Genomic DNA, 19,931 nt, shown 5'->3' with positions numbered 1-19,931 from the left:
TACTAAGTAGGTCATAAGGGCCCTATAAGGGCTAAAGAAGCTGAACTTTTCTACAGAATTGTCCAGCAGCTTTATAACAATTGGAAACTTTTCCAACAGTGTTTTCCCTCTTCATTGTTTCCATGGCCAGTTAAACAAAGAAAGGATTTCAGAAGAATAAAAACTAAGGATCAGTTTGAAGTGTTACTGGTTTAGAAATGCACCTGTTCTTTTCATCATACCTTTAATTGTGGAAGAGTAGCCACTACATATTGCCGATAGCCTTCATACTCTGTGCATGGATTGCCTACCAAATAGATTTCTCGTATATATATGTTGTGTTGAAGACTGTTAATACTGGACAGCTCGCCAACAAAATTGACGGTCAGATCCAGTTTCTGCAGCGATTCACAGCCTGAGATGGAAAAAGAAAGCTTTTTTTTAGAAGAGGTCTTACACACAAGATGTAGACTACAGGTAGGTATTCTAGTACACCAGGGGTGGCCAACTCCAGTCTTCAAAGGTCATTAACAGGTAAGGTTTTCAGGCTATCCCTGCTGCAGCACAGGTGGCTCAATCATTGACTGAGTCATTCATTAAGCAATCTGTGCTGAAGCAGGGATATCCTTAAAACGTGACCTGTTGGTGGCCCTTGAGGACTGGAGTTGGCCACTCCTGTACTACATGAGACTATGAAAAACACAGAACAGATTGGAACAAAATATCATAAATGTCCAAGATATTTGGTTTGCAACAAGTTCTTCTTGGCACACACAAACAGTTCTGGGAGTTTTCAATCTGGTAAAGAGGGCAACCCCTGTTGTATAAAGTTCAGATGACGTCGACTCAGTGTGTATGTGGGGAAAAAACAAAAATAACAGACACAGCGCAACAACGTAAAAACTATGCTAAGCAATGCAATCAATATAAATTATTATTATTATTATTATTATTATTATTGAAGTAGAGTGCTATTAGTGTCACTCTTTCAAAGATATACGGTGTGTAGCAGCACTGATGGAGTTCAAATGTCTCCATGAATATAGTCAAAATGTATTTTATCTCCTATATGTGCATTAAAGAGTACACACACCACATTAAATATAATGTCAGTGTAGATTAATATAAAACTGGATCTTTGACACAGGATGCTAATTCCACCTACATTCCTATATTTATGGATTTGCTTAATTCTACTCTTGGATACTCTCCTTGAATGTGTAGCTACTATTTCCTCTGGAAATCACCACCACCTTCACAACCCTACTTAGAATTTGAGGAACAATATTTTGATCAAGTACAATTTCTGTAATCGTGACATTAAAACCCATATTTACTAGGGCCCACAAGGTGACTTATTGCTTAAGACACTAGAAAAAATATGGTCCAGATTGGGAATAAACGGTATTAAGCAAATTGTACTCGTCCATAACATGAAGGTACTATAAAGATAATATGCATTGTGATAAATTGTAATTCTTTTAAACCTTGATGAAAAAATGACCATTATTTGCTGATGTATTTTAAACGTGCCTTTTATTTCTCTACGGAAATAAAACCCTAACTTATACTGGAGCTCTTGAAAGATACAGTATACGCCTATTTTTATTTTGTTTGTAACCCCTCTTTGTTAGCTCCCAGACTTATGACTACAGCATGGCTGAGGTGGGGGCCTGAGTCCTTACTGATAACTTAATGGGACACGCGTGGCCTACGGTCAGACAGCGGGAGAAAATGCAGACGGTATATGGATGGTACAACTGGTTTACTTGATAACTTGGGCAATGTGATCCTCAGCAGAGGGTCATTACATACAATGAAAATACAGTTCCGAATAATGCTGCGCAGGTGTAAATCGATGTCAGTGGTGCGTTATCCATTCAATCCTGGGTATATTGGCTTTGTGTTGGAGTTCTTTGTGTACGAACTGTTGCAGGCCTGTACTTCGAAAAGGTTGCTTCGTAACCGTTGAGGATCCCCTTCGACGGTGCTGGAACTCTCGATCACGTCCGGACTAACGCGCTGCTATGTGCACACTCTCCAGTCCTTGACCGAACCTGAAATCTGCCGGATTGGACTGCTTTATCCCCAACATGGCCGCTCCCTTTATAAAGGCTCCTCTGCCTTAGTCCCACATCTTTCACAGCCATTATCATTGGCTGCTATCATGTTCATTAACAGTCACATTTATTTATTTATAAAATGTTTGACCAGGAAGTAGTACATTGAGAGTTACCGCTCGATTTCAAGTATGTCCTGGGCACACAGTTATAACAATACATGGTTACATTAAATGAACAGAGTTATCCAGTCAATTCACAGACATTTCATGGACAGATAGAGTTGGAAAATTGGGTACAGGGGATAAAAGGGCTGGTGAGTTTCAGATTGAAATAGACCCACTTTAACATCACCAAACATCAGCGAACGGCAGCAAACGGCTCACACCCTTTGGCTGCCCTTCTGCGGCGCCAAAGGCTGTCCACCTTTGGGGCGACGTAGATGTAGACTAAAGGGGTTCAGATTGAACGCGGCTGTGGTTTCAAAAAGTTCTTTGTCCTCTTGGGTCATTGTGACGGTAGCTTTGAGACAGGTTATTAATAATACAACACCAAAGATATAACTGGGTTGAACTGGACGAGACTTAGATATGATAAAATATAATTTATTCCTTGATAAAAGGTGAACACACGAGATATACAAATAACAGGCAAAATATGGGTAACACTTACTTAAAGGTTAGGACAAGAAAGCCATCAGGATACAGGATGGGCCATTTCTTCCATAATTCAGTTGACATCACAGCAATACATGTCGATCATGAATGAAGACATGAAGACACATGAAGACATTTGAGTAAGGGGTAACTCTGACTTAAATACCATGTCAAACTCATCTCTTAACCCTAGATGCCGAGTTGGCTAGAAAAAATCTCTTTGAAGCAGATTTTAGCTTCCATTGTAAGTGTGAAGTATCACACTTAAAAACACCCAGCCCCTTTGTTCTTGCCCCCAGTATAAACAAGGGCAGTTACCTTTTTGATCACCGGGCTATGTTAATTCTTGCAGGATGCTCTTCCTGCCTATTACCATAGCAGAGGGGGGTCTGCATTTTCAGAACAGATCCAAAATCCCATATACACTGTAAATAACTTCATAACTTCAGTTCAGTGGTACTCACTGGCACGCGAGATATATTACTACATTCCGGCACGCATGACGCTCCCAATGAGACTAAATATTACAGTGTAATACTAAAATTAAGAGAGATATTAATATCTGGCTCTTAGTATCTGTTAAACCTCAGGTGTCTGTAATCATTATTTGCGGATCAGTCCCACGAATACACATATGTAGCTTTTAGCACGTTCAGCCGGGGACATCTCATAATATTCTTATATTTAATAAGGTCACTCATTCTGTAGCCCCACTCCTAAATCAGAGGCGTTTGGCCAGTCTACCAAATGGAGTGTCTGGCAGGATACTATGGTTTAAGTGTGAGTTATAACACTCACAACCCACTCCAGCTTCATGCAAACAGGTACAGTGGCTGAGCCTTTGATCAGGAGTCTGCTTCCTAAACATTTGGTCGCTCTCCTGACCATTTGCATTCCTTAGTAGGCAGGCATCTTTGAGGGTAACTTAAACAAAGGGCTAGAATCACTGTTTTAACATTAACCCTTACCCTCCCGCATCAACCCTAGTGTATGTGTGGGTGCACACACCAGGATAACACAATACATTTACACAGGGGAATAAACATTTGGATATTGAAGCAAGACAAGACACATTACTGGACCTCAGTCCAGTTAACCCCTTGCTTCCCTGATGAGAGTAGAGGGTGGCCAAATGGGGGTGTAACCCCTTTAATCCCATGCCAAATCCTCTCTCTCGTCACAGTCATTAACATTCCAGAGGGTGGGGCTGACTAAATACAGCATTAAGCAAACACAGATAATGATCCTTAGCACACTGGATATGTGCAGAGGGAAGCAGCTCTTGGGGAAAACCCCATCAGGTGTCCGCCTTTGGGGCGACGCAGATGTAGACTAGAGAGGGATCAGATTAAATGCAGCCGTCCAGAAAGCACATGCCCAGAGGACATTGAAGAGGAACCAGCAAGCGTGTGTGGATCTCATCTGCAAGTGTGAAAAATGGCTCCTCATACTGTAGTAACTAATCGCTTCTCTTAATTAATTGCAGATTGTGATTTCAAATACATTTTTTTTTTTTTTTTTAATACAGAGTACTGAATATTTCAAGAGTGCTTCCTATGGGGCACAGAATTGCACCTCTTCAGTACTGATAATATAATTTACACTTACTACACTGCTTTTAGTTGTACGACAGTGTGGCTAATACTAATCATAATTATAATAATAATAATAATAATAATAATAATAATAATAATAATAATAATGTAAGAAAGTATGTTTACATTTTTTTTGTATTCTGAGTGTGACTGAGAAAATGATCAAATGAACATTAAACACAATAAAAAACCCTACTATGTAAATGTTGCTGTGAAATAAACTATATTTCAAATAGTTTTAATAACCCAATCTAAACAAGGCATTGGGTTAGAATAAATACTTTTTTGGAGCAACTGATTCAAAATGACTGAGAAAAATAACTTCCATAAGTTGCTTACCTTCTAAGTTTTCAATTCTTTCTATGTTGTTCAAAGCCAAGTTTAAATATTCCAGTTTTTTCAGTTTGCTTACATTTTCTGCAACACACAAGAAATTAGTTTAGCTTCAGAAAAATCACACAATTATTTTTCTGTTTTAGCCTCAAGAATGAAATTACAGTTGAGAGCCATCGGAACCTCACAGGTCTCTTCTTCAGGTGAAACACAACCTTCATTTATGAAAGTACATAAATAAACAGTCGTAGCATATATACCCTTCAGGACTAAACGGCTCGACTACTGGAACTTTGATCTAAATCAGGAAATTTAGCAAATATTGAATAGAACATTTGTTATCCAACGATGCTTTTATAAAAAGCTAGTGTGTAAGAAGACGGTGGTCCTTTCTTCCCTAGTAATACGTGTCCCATAAAGGGACATAAGGTCCAAAAAGCTTGCATTTAAAGAAACATAAACAATAACGGTCTTCTTTCTAGCTAACATCTGATGTTCTGACAAACACACAGCCCCCTCTGTTGTTAATGTTGAGGTATATCCAGTCAACATATCTAATTTATGCCTCATGAATTCAACCGTGAAGAAGTGTTATGGTTAAAAACCAAATCAATGTCCATGTTGGAAACACACCACAGTTATAATAGGGCTGTTCTCTCATATTCTGACGGTTAGCGAATGTTTTTTTTTTTTTTTTAACAAATGAAACTCCAATTTGTGATTTTGAAGCATTTTGCATTCTTCGTTTTTTAATATAGAATAAAGAAAAACTATTTGAAGTAGCTTCCCATAATACTTAACCCCAACGGCTAATGGCTCTACTTTATTGCTCCAACATAAAGCAATTTGTACATGATTTTCTTTCTTTTTAATGTTGCTGCAAAGAACAGGATCTACTATGGTTCTTTCCCCTCATACAGAGGTAAAAGGGAAGGGTTCACAGTGTAGTGTAGGACCTGCATTAATTTTGGTTATACCTTGACGTGGTATGCCGGCTTATGACGCTTTGGCCAAAGGGTTAACTAAATAACCAAGTAAATATTATTATTGAAGTATTTAAACTTTATACTTATTACTTTATGTTTTGTCAATTGGATGTAGCATTGGGCACCCCTGTCTTTTGTTGTATATTTTTAATGTTGTAGCCATGTTATACTGAAATGGTGATGTCTCTATTAATAGTTATGCATAGCATGCCTCACTTTAGTGCCAAGTAAATGTGTGCAGTGACAAAGCATTTTGAATACAGGAGCAAATGATATCAAGGAGAAAACTATCAAATGTATCCCATAAAGTGAATTTGCTGCACTATAAACATGCTACATATCATTATAAACATCATAGAGAACCAGATGTTCCAGTGATTCAGAATCCATGTTGTCTGTTAGGATCCATTTTGACTTGTCAAATGTGTTAAAAAAAAATAAAAAGTCAGATGTATTTAGAGATGTTTTGTAAGGAAATTCTGAAATCTGCTGATTTTTAGTTAAGGTAGAGCAAGTTAATTCTTATAGTACATTTGGGTACAAAATGGAGCCCATCAAGGTTATAGGCTATGTTCCCAGACTTTTCCAAGGATGAGGATATAGTATGTTATTGTTTAATTGTATTATTGTTTCATACTAACAAAGCCATGTATAGGTTAATCCAGGGGTCAGCAATCTTTTCCTTCTGTGCCCCCCTGCCTGCTTCCCTCCCTGCTCGCGCCCCCCCCCCCCCCGCCCCTCCCTTATATTGTCTCCGGCTCTCGGCATTAAATGATGCCGCAGGGTCACGTGACGTCACGTTGCCGCGTCGCCGAAGACAAGGTAATGGACGTTGCAGAAGCCTCACGCGATCCCCCGGCATTCATTTAAATGCCGTGGGGGAAGAACGCAGGGCCGCGGCAACCGCCGCGCCCCCTAGTTTGCGCACCCCTGGGTTAATCTGTAGATGAAGAAATTACTATATGAATCCGTTTTTAGAGTAGATGTGTCAGAATGAACGATACCATCGAGTGATCAAGGATACTTTACCATTCTCCCTCCATAGTATGTTTTAGTTTGGCCTGTACCTGTAGATGAAGCTTTATTGTTATTTCACCTTATGATAAATAAATGAACTGCCAAGAGATCTGTTTTCGGATATTTCATGTGATATTGGATAAGAAAAAACTATTACAAATAAAGGAGAGATTATTTTCACCAGAACAAGAGTCTCAATGTAAAATTATATGTATATTCCTATTTGCAAGCAGAACAGTGAATATCTTAGTATGCACGTACTGCACAGCTCAACCCCCTTATAACGCTGTGCTTGGGGTCCAAAGAATCACATCGCGTTATAAGCGGATAGCGTTAGAAATAATGTATAATTGTATGCATTGTACAATAAAGTATTTAATATAACAATAAACGTGTTGCAAAGTATTCATAAATACGAAAATTGGGAGCCACGCTTGCATCGCGTTATAAGCGGATTCGCGTTGTAACGGGTTGAGCTGTACTAGTTTCAAAGAATGGCAAATTCACTGTTACAAGTGAATTGAATGTCCCTCTGCTCTCTAATAATTACATTACATTCACAATATGAATATAAACAACATTTTGCATCACAAGTCTTGTTCTATGCGTTTGTTAGAATTCACAAATAACGAACAGTGACTTTTTTTTATTATTTGTTTTGTTTTTTCCATGGGATTCATTTTTCTTTCCACATCATAAAAATCTGAAAGCAAACTTGCAAAACCTTCTTCACAAAAGAAAACTTCTTACCAATTTGTGGAATGAGGTTGCTTTGAAGATAGAGAATTTTTAACTCTTTGCACCACTTGTCTATATGTTCTATTCTCTCTATTTCCTGTTGATGGAGGGAGATTTCTTCCAGGGAAAAGATTTCACAGTCATTGTGCTCTGCTCGCCGTCTGATTAATTCTTCTGTGACTGAAAGACACAAATGTACTATTTATTCAATCCTGTCACAATATCGGTTACCCTTTAAAAAAGGTGCACTTCCACCACCTTCCTTTTTTTAAATAGATTGGAAGTATGGGGTCCCCCAAACTGAAATGTGCAATTTTAAGTTCTGCGGATTCCCTTGTTCCCGAAATACTTACCACTGAAGGTAGCACCCTCTCCTGGGGAAACTAAATGAAAGTTTAAATCTCCCACGTCACGCATGTCAATAGCAAGTCATGGTAGCTTCCTATTGTCCTGTTTGATGCGGGAGTTTTAAATAGAATGAAATACTGGCAGCACCTTTCTCTGTCAGTATCTCAGGAACCAGGGGGTCCCCACAGCTGAAAATACTGCAGTTCTGCTCTGGGGACCCCCTGGATCCCATCCATGGCTCAAAGGGGAAACTACTCCTTTAATCAGATTAATATTGCCTTTATATTGTATAGCATGCTCTATCCAACCAGTAATCACCAAGGAGGTGAAGGCTTTCTGATGTTAAATCATTGTGGGGCGTGGGGAGGGGAGAACCGCGCCTTATCTTGAAGAAGATGTGCTCAATATGATAATCAATTAAAGCTACATCCAACAAATCCAGATCTACATCCAGATTTTCATGCAGACTTCAAAAAGGTTCATTAAATGGAGCAGCGATGTTACAAAGCAAAAGGGGCTGATAGAGCAGCCACGTTACCTTCACTTTCGGGCTACTGTATATTTTAGAAAGATTGAGAGATTTAAAATTCAGTGAACAGATAAAAAATGTATTATCAATACTATTGATTTGTTTTCTCATTGTTCACATGCGATGCACGCATTTTGAAGACGCAAGCTCTGGAGTGACATGTGAAACATTGGAAAGTAATGATGTGCATATCCTTCAGCACTCAAAAAAAGGGTGATTACCTTGTGGTTACTTTCCCTCCTATTACTTGCATGGCATGTGCAGCAGAAAAGGGTTGGATAATATCGCAGTGTGTGTGAGAGTGAGCGTGTGTGCTCGTCAAGCCAATGCAGATACAAAATCATTGTAATGAATAAACACTGCGATTTGAGACTCCCCAATATCTATTTAATGACTGTACAAGGTCATGCCCCCAGCAATGATACATTACACACAGTCACCAGGGCCCCTGAAGCGCAGTGACTGTGAATCCCCACTCCGCGTGTGTGCCCCTCCGCATGTTACACTCGCTGTGCCCCTCTGTCACACTCACTGTGCCCCTCCGCATGTTACACTCGCTGTGCCCCTCTGTCACACTCACTGTGCCCCTCTGTCACACTCACTGTGCCCTGTTACACTCTCTGTGCCCCTCTGTCACATTCACTGTGCCCCTCTGTCACACTCACTGTGCCCCTCTGTCACACTCACTGTGCCCCTCTGTCACACTCACTGTGCCCCTCCGCATGTTACACTCGCTGTGCCCCTGTCACACTCACTGTGCCCTGTTACACTCTCTGTGCCCCTCTGTCACACGCACTGTGCCCCTCTGTTACACTCACTGTGCCCCGTTACACTCACTGTGCACCTCTGTCACACTCACTGTGCCCCTCTGTCACACTCACTGTGCCCCGTTACACTCACTGTGCCCCTCTGTCACACTCACTGTGCCCCTCTGTCACACTCACTGTGCCCCTCTGTCACACTCACTGTGTCCCTCTCTCACATTCACTGTGCCCCTCTGTCACACTCACTGTGCCCCTGTCACACTCACTGTGCCCCTCTGTCACACTCACTGTGCCCCTCTGCCACACTCACTGTGCCCCTCTGTCACACTCACTGTGTCCCTCTGTCACATTCACTTTGTCCCTCTCTCACATTCACTGTGTCCCTCTCTCACATTCACTGTGTCCCTCTCTCACATTCACTGTGCACCTCTCTCACACTCACTGTGCACCATGGCGTCCCGGGAGGTACAGGAGGCTTTGTGATCAGAGCGAACAGCAACTGCTCCCCGCGCGGTGTCCTGTAACCAAGGCAACGGCGAGGCGTACGGCAGCCGGGAGAGCCAATCCAAACGCGCTCCGCTAATACGCGCTGCAGAGGGGACATAGCATGGCTCCGCCCACCTGAGAATATTAACCTCTCCGCTGCCAGCTGGGGGGCCCAGCAAGGCACTGCTTCTGGTAGCACCAAGGTTGGCGTAATCAGCGCATCTCCGGCCCCCTCCATAGGGAACTAATGGCTGTGATTAGTTCATAAACAATAATAGGTGGTGATTTAAGAGTTAATAAACAGGCTTTACGTGCAAGTCATACAACAATGATTACAAAGAATGAAAGACTGTGTCATTCACTTTCACACCTCACTCCCTGGCAGCCATACACTGTGAGGGGATTACAGGCCTTCACCAATACTATTACTGTTTGAGTCTGGAAAGAGATGTGTTTGTAAATGGAGACAGTAAATCTGGTTCAGTGTCAGACTGGGGTGGGATGCGGTCACGGGGGTAACAGTTAGTAGATGCCCAACATAGGACCATAACATACAATAACGTTATAACAGGGCATGCACTCGTGCTGTATACATATAGAGTTAAACATACCTTCACTTGTGCCTACATACTCTACTCAAACATGCATGCACTTACATTCACACACACATGCACTTACAGTCACACATGTATGCAATTACAGTCACACATACATGCACTTACAGTCACACATACAGTAACTATGTTTGGGTATGGGGTGTTGTACATACAAAATCAGTAACTTACCCAGGGGGGCTATAGCACTGGCACTCCTAGTTTCAGCCCCCATGCATACATATGAAGGAGGCACACGGGTCTTAATCGCAATACATGCTGCTGTCTATGGCATAGTAATGAACAGAAAAAATTTGACATTTCTGCATTGCAGCCCCTTCAGACAAATCCACACATGCTGAGCCTGATAGATGCAGAACATACTGGCCATCACATACTCTGACAAAATATACTGGCTCATACTATGACACAACATACTGGCTCATACTCTGACATAACGTACTGGCTCATACTCTGACACAACGTACTGGCCCCCACATACTCTGACACAACATACTGGCTTTCATAATCTGACACAATATACTGGCTTCCATACTCTGACATAACGTACTGGCTCTCACATACTCTGACACAATATACTGGCTCATACTCTGACACAACGTACTGGGGCCTGTCCTAGTAGCATTGAGAAGTGCATTTCCGTGCAGTAACTTCCCTTTTCACACAGACTTGCATCTCGCCATATTCTAAAAGCATTTCTAGCATGTCCAAACCGTGCAAGCGATTTTATTCCAGCACGATATACCAAAAGTGTCTCAATCTTGACAATTCGCCAGTATTCCAGAACCTCTTTAATGTCCAAAATGTTAAACCAATTGAAAATAACACATTTTTCTTGACACATTTATGTGTCTACGACTGTTTATAACATCAGGGACTGTGTACCATATAATTCGGATCCCACATAGATGAGAACAGAGCATTTAGAACGTAGACTATTTAGGTGGTTCAGGTGTCTGCTCACAGTGCGCAGGTGCACGGCGTTCTCCCTTTGAATTGGACTGGTGTGGGTTTACACCAGGTGCTGCTTGGGATTAGAGGTGAGTCGCGGTGCACCTGCGCGCAAGTGAGGAGGCTATATATAGCGTGGTATTACGATCTAGAATCACTCTTTGATAAAGTCCCTCCGTGGACGAAACGCGTCAGAGGATTCTCCTCATGTGTTTTTAGTTTTTGTCTTACATGCCGCAATAAAGTTTTTTGGCGATTCACCTGCCTCCAGCCTGATCTTTCTGCTGTGCTCATTCCCACATCCCTGCCTTGCGATTTTCTAAAACATACTGGACACCTAACAAGCTCCTATTGAACCCCCAAAATGACCACAACATATATATAAGCATATGAGTGTCACAGAGGAGTGCTACTGAGCATGGCAATATATACTTAAAACCAGAGACAGAACATAAAACACAGACAAAGCTCAGTTTTTAGCACATCCAGTGAGACTCATACACGGTACAGTGCCTAAATATATATGTATAAATATCTAATAAGTAAAATGGTCTTTTAGTTTGACATTTTTGGCCAAAATTGTTGTAAGCCCCTGAGCCAACGCCAAGGCAGACCACATATCAGGGGTCCCTAACGCTAATATAAATTCTTAATAACCTGTTATTACACAGGTTATTAAGAATTTATATTAGCGTTAGGGACCCCTGATATGTGGTCTGCCTTGGCGTTGGCTCAGGGGCTTACAACAATTTTGGACAAAAATGTCAAACTAAAAGACCATTTTACTTATTAGATATTTATACATATATTTAGGCACTGTACCGTGTATGAGTCTCACTGGATGTGCTAAAAACTGAGCTTTGTCTGTGTTTTATGTTCTGTCTCTGGTTTTAAGTACTTGCGATTTTCTACACTGCTCGGGACGGAAGCACGCGACGGAGCAGGATCCTCCGCCAACAATCACACACCGGAGAAGGAATCAAGTGCGAGTATATTCTAACCAAATTCTTCCTTATGTGACTACTTCCTAGCCAGTGCGGGATGCCCTAGAACTGTGGAGATGACATGGAGCCACAGGATTACTGAAGACCCACCCAGAGAGGGACCACCAAAGAAGAGCATACTACTCATCGGACAGGTCAGAGGTCTATAGTCTCCTGATACTTTGGAGCTCCTCACCGCATATTTTTAATTTTTATTGATGTTGGTGGGCTATACCTGTCACTGGCTATTTGTGTGACATAGACTGGTAAGTAATAAGAAGGGGAGTTGGATCCTGCTCTTATTATATATTACAAGGACTTAATTTTCCACAGCATTACCAGTATTAGAGCACCCAATTAGGGATTTTCCCTCACCCACCTTGTTTCTACGTCTGTTTGGGGAGCTCATACAGGACTTTGATGTTGCTATATATAGTGGATCGAAGATTGCCTTTGTTTTTGCCCTTAGTCTGGGCTTTTTGTGTGGTATTTACAGTGGTTTATGGATACAAGTTCACACAAAGCAAGGCTTGGCAGGCATAGTGCATATATATAATTTTTAATTTTAATGTTTTTCTCATATCTATTTTTCAAACTGAGCATAATAGTCTTTTAACCAAGAAAAGATTACACACTCAACTGGAGGAAATGGGTCCACCGGACAGACCCACGGCTGGCATCGGGCTGTTCGTTCATTGTGTGTGAGTGCTACATAGTTTTTATCCTTTGTTGTTGTAATAAACTTTTATTCGTTACTAATCCAGGCTTTGCCCATTTCTTGGTATTTGGGCACCTGGAAAAGAGCCTGATTCCCTACAGATTGAAATCAACATTCACTGAGGGAAGGGGCTCACACACGGCCGTGTGAGTTTTTTCTTCATTACTCCTCTATTTAGAGGTTATATATAACACCATATCCACTCTTCTCTGAGGGAATAGTCTCACATTAGGCGGTGTGAGTCTTTGAAAGTAATATTTATTGTTTCTTTATTATTATATTAATACCACCATCCGTCCCTCACCCTCCCACCCCCCCCTTCCCTTTTCCTACCCCCTTCCTTCCCATTCCCACCCTCTCCCTTCCCTCTCAATCTAAGACCAACTATGTCTTTCTAATATATGCACTGTATTTGTGTATTCCTTTTTTCTTTCATCTTTCGAGTTCAACACCTTGCGCTGACCACTACACCATCTTTATTGCCGTTATAAGAAGATCCCGGGCTTCATCTTCTTATCGGTTCAGCTGCAGAAAAACAACAAGGGCCAGTATACACACCCCCTTTTTTTTCTTGGTTTCACACAAATCCACAGGCGTTATATTTCTATACGCCATACATAATAGAGAGCGCCCCAGTTTCTCCTTTTGTTCTACACTTAGAACAGATCATTTTTTTTTTTGGATTACAATATACTACGAAGGAACAACAAGAAGATATTATTCAGGGGGAGGATTTGGAAGCACATGTTCATAGATGCAGTGATCACACTAGACGGAGTAGAAGAGCAGAACATGGGTTTGATGAAAGTGGGGGGTTTTCTGTGAGGCACCATCAGACCTCATAACATATTTTCAGAAATTATTGGTATTAAATATTAGGCTATGGTGGGATATAACCACATTAGAAAATTATACAAGAGTTAACAGAATACCAAGAGGACTCAGGATTATAAAATCTCCCACTTTTGGTTTTAACAACAGAGACTTTGAGAGCAAATGGAAGTCAGCGTTAGACAAATGCTCCTTTAAATTAATAAGACCCATTATAGAACACAAGAATGAAGAAAGATCTATCTTGGAAAAATAAATAAATGAGCTAAAGACCAAATTAAAATCTTTTAATAAAATGGAGCATTTCACCAGCAATGATTTAATGCTGTCACAAAACATAGATGAAGTTGAACAAGTAATTATGGAGAAAAAACAGACAAAATTTGAGAGAGACAAACAAGACTACATTAAAAAAACAAGTCTTCATCTGGCAAAAACCATCTATTCCCAATGCAAATCGGTATAAAGGTAGATCCAAGTCTCCCCATAAATCACAAAATGAGAGAGATAAGGGGCCTACAAATCCCAAAAAATCCATTCTAAAAAATAGATACACAGATACACAGAAACATCAAGTATGGAATCAGACACTTCAGAGGGAGAATATCGGAGTTACTCTGTATCATTTGATAAAAACGAGGACATTTGGAAAAAAGGAAATACAGGGGGAATATACCGGGATTCTTCCACTCCTGGTCGAGCGAGCTCCGCTGCGCAGATATATGATGATAAAGTAAGACCGTCCTCCTCTTCTTCTTCTTCTGCTTTTTTAGGACGCGGAGGTCAAAGAGGAAGAGGGGAACAACAGAGGGGCACGACAAAAAGAAAGAAATACTTTTAATGGAGGACAATGTGATCAATATTTCGAACACTACACTTACTACAGATCAATTGACACTCCTGAATATGGGTCTTAACTTTGCCCCTCAAAGTAATTTTCGTCTCTTTGATACCATCATAGACTTGCAATGTTTCACCCGAAAATTAGCACTAACAAAAAAAAATTCAGGAGCTAATTCCCGGGAAGAAGAGATAGAGGATCCTGATGAAACCGATGTAGACACTATGGATGTATTGAATATGGGTTTGCATGACTGCCAGCTTTCTTTCAGAGAACATTGTGCTATAGCAGATTTGGAGGGATTATTAGATGAGCAATCAGACACATTATCATCATATAATTTTTCTTCTGATTTCTTTACGCATCAACATACACAGTTTAAGAAAAAATCTATTTTTTGTGCTAACACTTCCATGGGTCCATATATTTCCACCTTCGAAAAACTGGTGGAAAGAGACTTAAGAATCTTGGCTGATGGTTTTACCATAGGTAACCCCAGAATGGATAATCTAACGGGGACTGAACGACGTGAACTATTAAAGCTTCAGAAAGATAAATCCCTTGTCATTAAAAAATCTGACAAGGGGGGAGCAATTGTCGTTCAGTCCTCGGAAGATTATAATATGGAATCATTAAGATAACAAGGGGACACTCTATCTTATAATAAATTGAAAACAGATCCAACTCAAATGTTTCTTAAAGAACTGAGATCTCTCCTAGTATTTGGTGAGGTCCTGTATGTCCTGAACCCCAAAGAGTTAGGCTTTTTGTATCCGATGCACCCAGTGGTACCTATTTTTTACCATCTCCCAAAGATCCATAAATCCTCGACACATCCGCCCGGTAGGCCCATTGTGTCAAGTATTGGATCTTTGGGAGATGGTCTTTCACGTTATATTGATTCATTTCTGCAACCCTTAGTATTTGATTTACCCTCATTTGTAAAAGACTCGAGAGATCTCATAGAGGATCTGAAATGTATAAAATGGAATAAGAATCATATATGGGTTACAATGGATGTAAGATCTTTGTACTCCATTATTAACCACAGACAAGGAATTGAGGCTGTACAACATTATCTGAATGTGTCGAATCTTTCCCCAACATTATGCACTTTTCTTATTGAATCAATCACTTTTTAACTTATGCATAATTATTTTTGTTTTGATTCACAATTTTATTTACAACTTATAGGCACTGCTATGGGCACATCTTTCGCACCTTTGTATGCAAATTTATTTATGGGATTATGGGAATCACTTTTTATTTATCGTGATCGTAATCCCTTTAGACAACACATCACTTTTTATCGACGTTATATCGATGACCTAATTTTCATTTGGGAGGGTGATGCACTAACACTAAAAGAATTTATGGATATTTTAAACACTAACGATTATAATTTACACTTCACTTATGAGCACAATATTCACCATATCTGTTATCTGGACCTAGAGGGGAATATACAAACAAACGTATACAGAAAGCCTAACTCAAGGAACTCTTATCTGATGGCCAGTAGTAATCATTCAAGACCCCTAAAGAAGGGGATTCCAAAGGGCCAGTTATTGCATGTAAGACGGCTGTGTTCTACAGAAGAGAATTTTGATACTCAAGCTCGGAAACTCATGGTGAGATTTCGTGCATGGGGGTGGGTATAAGGACAAAGACTTCGCAGAAGCGTTAACCTCTGTTAAATCTATGAATAAGGACGATCTCCTTTCTATGAACATTTCTAAAAAGAATCAATGGGGTAAAAAAGGATCAAAACCAATTTTTATTAGGCTCTTTATTACACAGCAGAGTGGACAATCTGACATTATACGATCTATCGTTGCAAAACATTGGGACACATTGAAATTAGAACAAGGGTTGAGGACAATTACGGATAGGGGACCTAAATTTGTCTTTCGTAAGGCGAGATCTTTGGCCACATATCTGTCCCCTAGCCTTTTTTCCTCACAACATACAATAGGTATAAAAAAATATACCAAAAGGCTTTTTTCAATGTGGCCAGTGCAACGTGTGTCAGTATGCGAAATCATTAAAAAAGATAGATTGTATTAAACCTAAAACACAAAAAAAACATACAAACATTTATTAATTGTAATACCAGCCATGTGGTGTATATACTCAGATGTGGATGCAAAAATGTTTATACAGTATTGGCCGGACCATTAGGCCATTAAAAAATAGAATCCAGGAACATGTCCGACTGATAAAGGAAAAAGACATGATGCATCCAGTATCGAGGCATTTCACCACATGTCCCATGGGAGAGATCCAGGGCTTCTCCTTCTCAGGTCTGGAGCATGTACCAGCAGCCACTAGGGGGGGGAGAGATAGACTCACCTGACTTAACAGGCGGGAGATGTCGTGGATCTTTTGTATGGATAGTCTCCATCCATCTGATATAAAAACGTGGACTGGGAATTAACCCATTTTTTATAAATGTATTATTCCATTTGATACTGTGTTACATTCTCATTTCTTCATGAGGAGATGAGATAATTTTCAGCCTGTTTAGATTACACATTATAGGTACATTTCTCAGTAGAGAATTTAGATCACTAAACAATCTGGTGGTCTTTTACATCGATAGTGATAGACTTTTTCTTGAATAGTAAGATGTAGCTTTTAGATTTGATGTGGATCCTCCACTCTATCCTGAAGTTCAGTATATTAGACAGAGATATTATTACTTACCAAGTACATAGATTATACTTCATAGTTTAATTATGTTATATATAGGTATTACCTATATATACTTCTTTATTATCTTTTTCTTTTTTCTGCATATGAGATGTTTTTTTTGTTTTTACATATGGCCTTTAAAAAGGCATTGGTCGTCCCCTGTTGAAAGTGGGTCTAGATGTTGACCTCGCCAACTATCATCCAATTGAAACCCTTCCTGTGGTAGGGAAAGTGCCGAAGAGGATAGTTTTTCACCGGATGGAAGATTGTCTGGCAAGGGCCCGCTCTGATCCCACACAGTCTGGCTTTAGAGCTGGTCATGGAATGGAGGTCGACCCTGGTTTGTGTGGCAGATTTATTGATGGCCGTGGACAAGGGTTGTATATCTGGCCTTGTCATGTTGGACCTCCTCGGCTGCCTTGTACAAAATTGGTCATGGGGTTCTGCTGCACCACCTGATGGATTTAGTTGGTATCTAAAGGACTGCATGACAATAAGTTACCTTGTTCCTGCAGGGCTGGACCCAGCAGGTGGCTATGGGGTCCCATGTGTCATCTACTCCCTTTTTGGGGTCTTTCATGGATCACTGCTGTCACCGTTCCTGTTTAACGTGTACTGTATGTAAGACCACTAGGCGAATTATCACCCAGAAGCATCATCTAAAGTTCCACCAGTGTGCTGATGTCATCCATATCTGTTTCTTTCCATGGCAGCCAAGTGATGGCTGTTATTTCATTGACTGCTTGGTTAGACGAGGTGGCAGCATGGATGGAGATGAATTGGCTGAAGCTCAATCCTGACAAGATGGAGCTAATTATAGGTTCGACAAGACGCCTGAATATGGGACAGGGGGTTTGATAACTGTCCATAATCAATGGTGTACAGCCGTTGCAGTGTCCAAGGTTTGTAACCATGGCATCTTCTTTAACCAGAGTCTCAACATGCAACACCAAGTGGCCTCAGTTTTATTTTTTAAATCTGAGGCTGTTTCAGAGTTTGGGTCCACTCATGTAGTTTAAGCCTTGAGTTGCTGGTCCATGCTTTTCTGAACGCGGTTGGACTACGGGCGTGCCTTATCTGCAAGACTACCGTGGGCCTGACACGGAGGATCCAGCTTGTGCAGAACGCCGCTGCTCGGATGCTGAGACATGTTTCTCGCTTTTAGTATATTACTCCCATTCTGCGTGATCTGCACTGACTTAAATTGATCTTCCAGGTTCAGTTCAAGCTTGCAGTTATGGCCTTTAACTTTGCAAGGCCAAGGGTCTGCCTATCTGCCATCTCTTTTGATGCCTCTGAGGGATACTGGCTAGCTTTGGTCATTATGGGGCGAGGGGTGCGTGCCTCTGTGCCAAGGGTACTGCACCCTATGCTGGGTGGGCGAGCCTTCTTGTATACTGCTTCTGAGGTCTGGAACTCTCTACCGCTAGAGCTCAAATGTTTTATCGACCACTTTTTTGGGCTCAGTAAAAGACTAACTACTTCCTTCTGCCTGTTCCTGTCTAACAAAATAATTGCATATCATTTTAGTTTGAGCTTAAACTCACTAAAGTATTGCAGTGCCCCCTTAAGTGGAGGTGTTTTTACTTTTTTTTAAATAAAAAATTGAGATCTGTATCTGGTGGCCTGATCAGACCATGTTATACTATGATTTTTGTTTTCTTTAGAAAATGCTGTCTCCGAATCTGTAAGTATAAATTGTGGGGGGGGGGGGGGGGGAGGGAGGGGCAGAGTAAAAAGGGAAGTCAGAGTTTGATTTAGTATCTTCAGCATCTCTACTAATCCTAAATCCTTTAGTCTATTCTGCAGACTGCGCACATCTTTTCTCCTTCTCTCTAGTGTTTCTAGGTCTTGATCTGTCTAAATTACTATTGATTGTTAAATTAAAGTCTCCTCCTACTGTTTTCCTTTAGGGTTTTTTGATAGAGCAGAGAGTGCTTGAAGAAACTTGAGCTATTTTCGTTGGTAGCATAGCATGTTGGCCAGATGTAGATCTGCCTACTATACTATACTATATTCCCTACTATAATCCAATAACTTCCTTCCTTGTCATGTTTTAATTGTATCTACATAAAAGTGTGTCTTTTATTTTATGATGGTGACAAATGTTCCAATAGTGTAATGATACAGCTCCTTTGTATATAATTCCAAATGCATTACTTTGAAACAGATTCCTTGCAGTTCCTTTCTTTATTCTTGGAGGCAACTGCACTAAGCTTCAGGAGGTACAGGATGGAGCACCATGCTTTGAGGCTAGGTGTTTCTGTTCTGAGGAAACTATTCCCAAACAAGCATCATATAGTTATTTCCTACATAAAAAAAATTAACCCATGCATGGCTTTGTTGGTATGAAGCAATAATACAACTAAACAATAAGTCATTTCCAAGGATGAGAATATTATCGGACGCCTGGGTGTAGAGGCCATATTCTTATCTAAACCTTTTAGGATGTTTTCTGTACCAACTCGTGTTCCATAAAACATTTAAATGCGTTTCTTTCTCCCATCCCACAATCTTTCCTACACTATATATAAAACGAACATTACAAATAGAGTTTGGGGAAACAAAACGCATTATAGCAGACAAGTCCGATTTTTAAATGACATCAAATAGTCCATAAGGGATTCGAATGTCAGGACCGCGTGCCCGGTCCCTACGTGCTTCTGCTTACCCGCGCCTCCTTACCATGGCGTACCGTGCGGCCGCATCCTCCGCCGGTCCCCCTCCCGGCGGCGCGTTGTCCCCACCTCCCGGGGGTGCGCAGCGGGTCCCGTCCGCATGCGCACCTAGGCGCATCGCGGCTCCGTG

General features: G+C 40.8%; 1 protein-coding gene across 6 annotated transcripts in view; it reads right to left on the bottom strand.

Moving 5' to 3' along the window:
* DNAAF11 (dynein axonemal assembly factor 11) overlaps positions 1-9,767 on the bottom strand; it is a 71,669-nt gene extending 61,902 nt beyond the window's left edge. For 3 of the 6 annotated variants that reach the window (XM_075581909.1, XM_075581928.1, XM_075581925.1), the window contains exons 1-4: positions 9,420-9,767; positions 7,377-7,544; positions 4,630-4,707; positions 222-394 (exon numbers count right to left, since the gene is read on the bottom strand). In XM_075581909.1, the coding sequence (XP_075438024.1) occupies positions 222-394; positions 4,630-4,707; positions 7,377-7,544; positions 9,420-9,729 (729 nt within the window). In that variant the 5' untranslated portion in view covers positions 9,730-9,767. The remainder of the gene's footprint in view (positions 1-221; positions 395-4,629; positions 4,708-7,376; positions 7,545-9,419) is intronic. The other 3 variants (XM_075581917.1, XM_075581939.1, XM_075581935.1) reach the window with 3 other exon arrangements.
* Between the last annotated feature and the right edge of the window lie 10,164 nt (positions 9,768-19,931).

Source organism: Ascaphus truei, chromosome 2 (genome assembly GCF_040206685.1).
Source record: "Ascaphus truei isolate aAscTru1 chromosome 2, aAscTru1.hap1, whole genome shotgun sequence".
NCBI lineage: Eukaryota > Metazoa > Chordata > Amphibia > Anura > Ascaphidae > Ascaphus > Ascaphus truei.
Note: the sequence above shows the minus strand (reverse complement) of the source record. Positions and strands in the feature narration are given on the sequence as shown.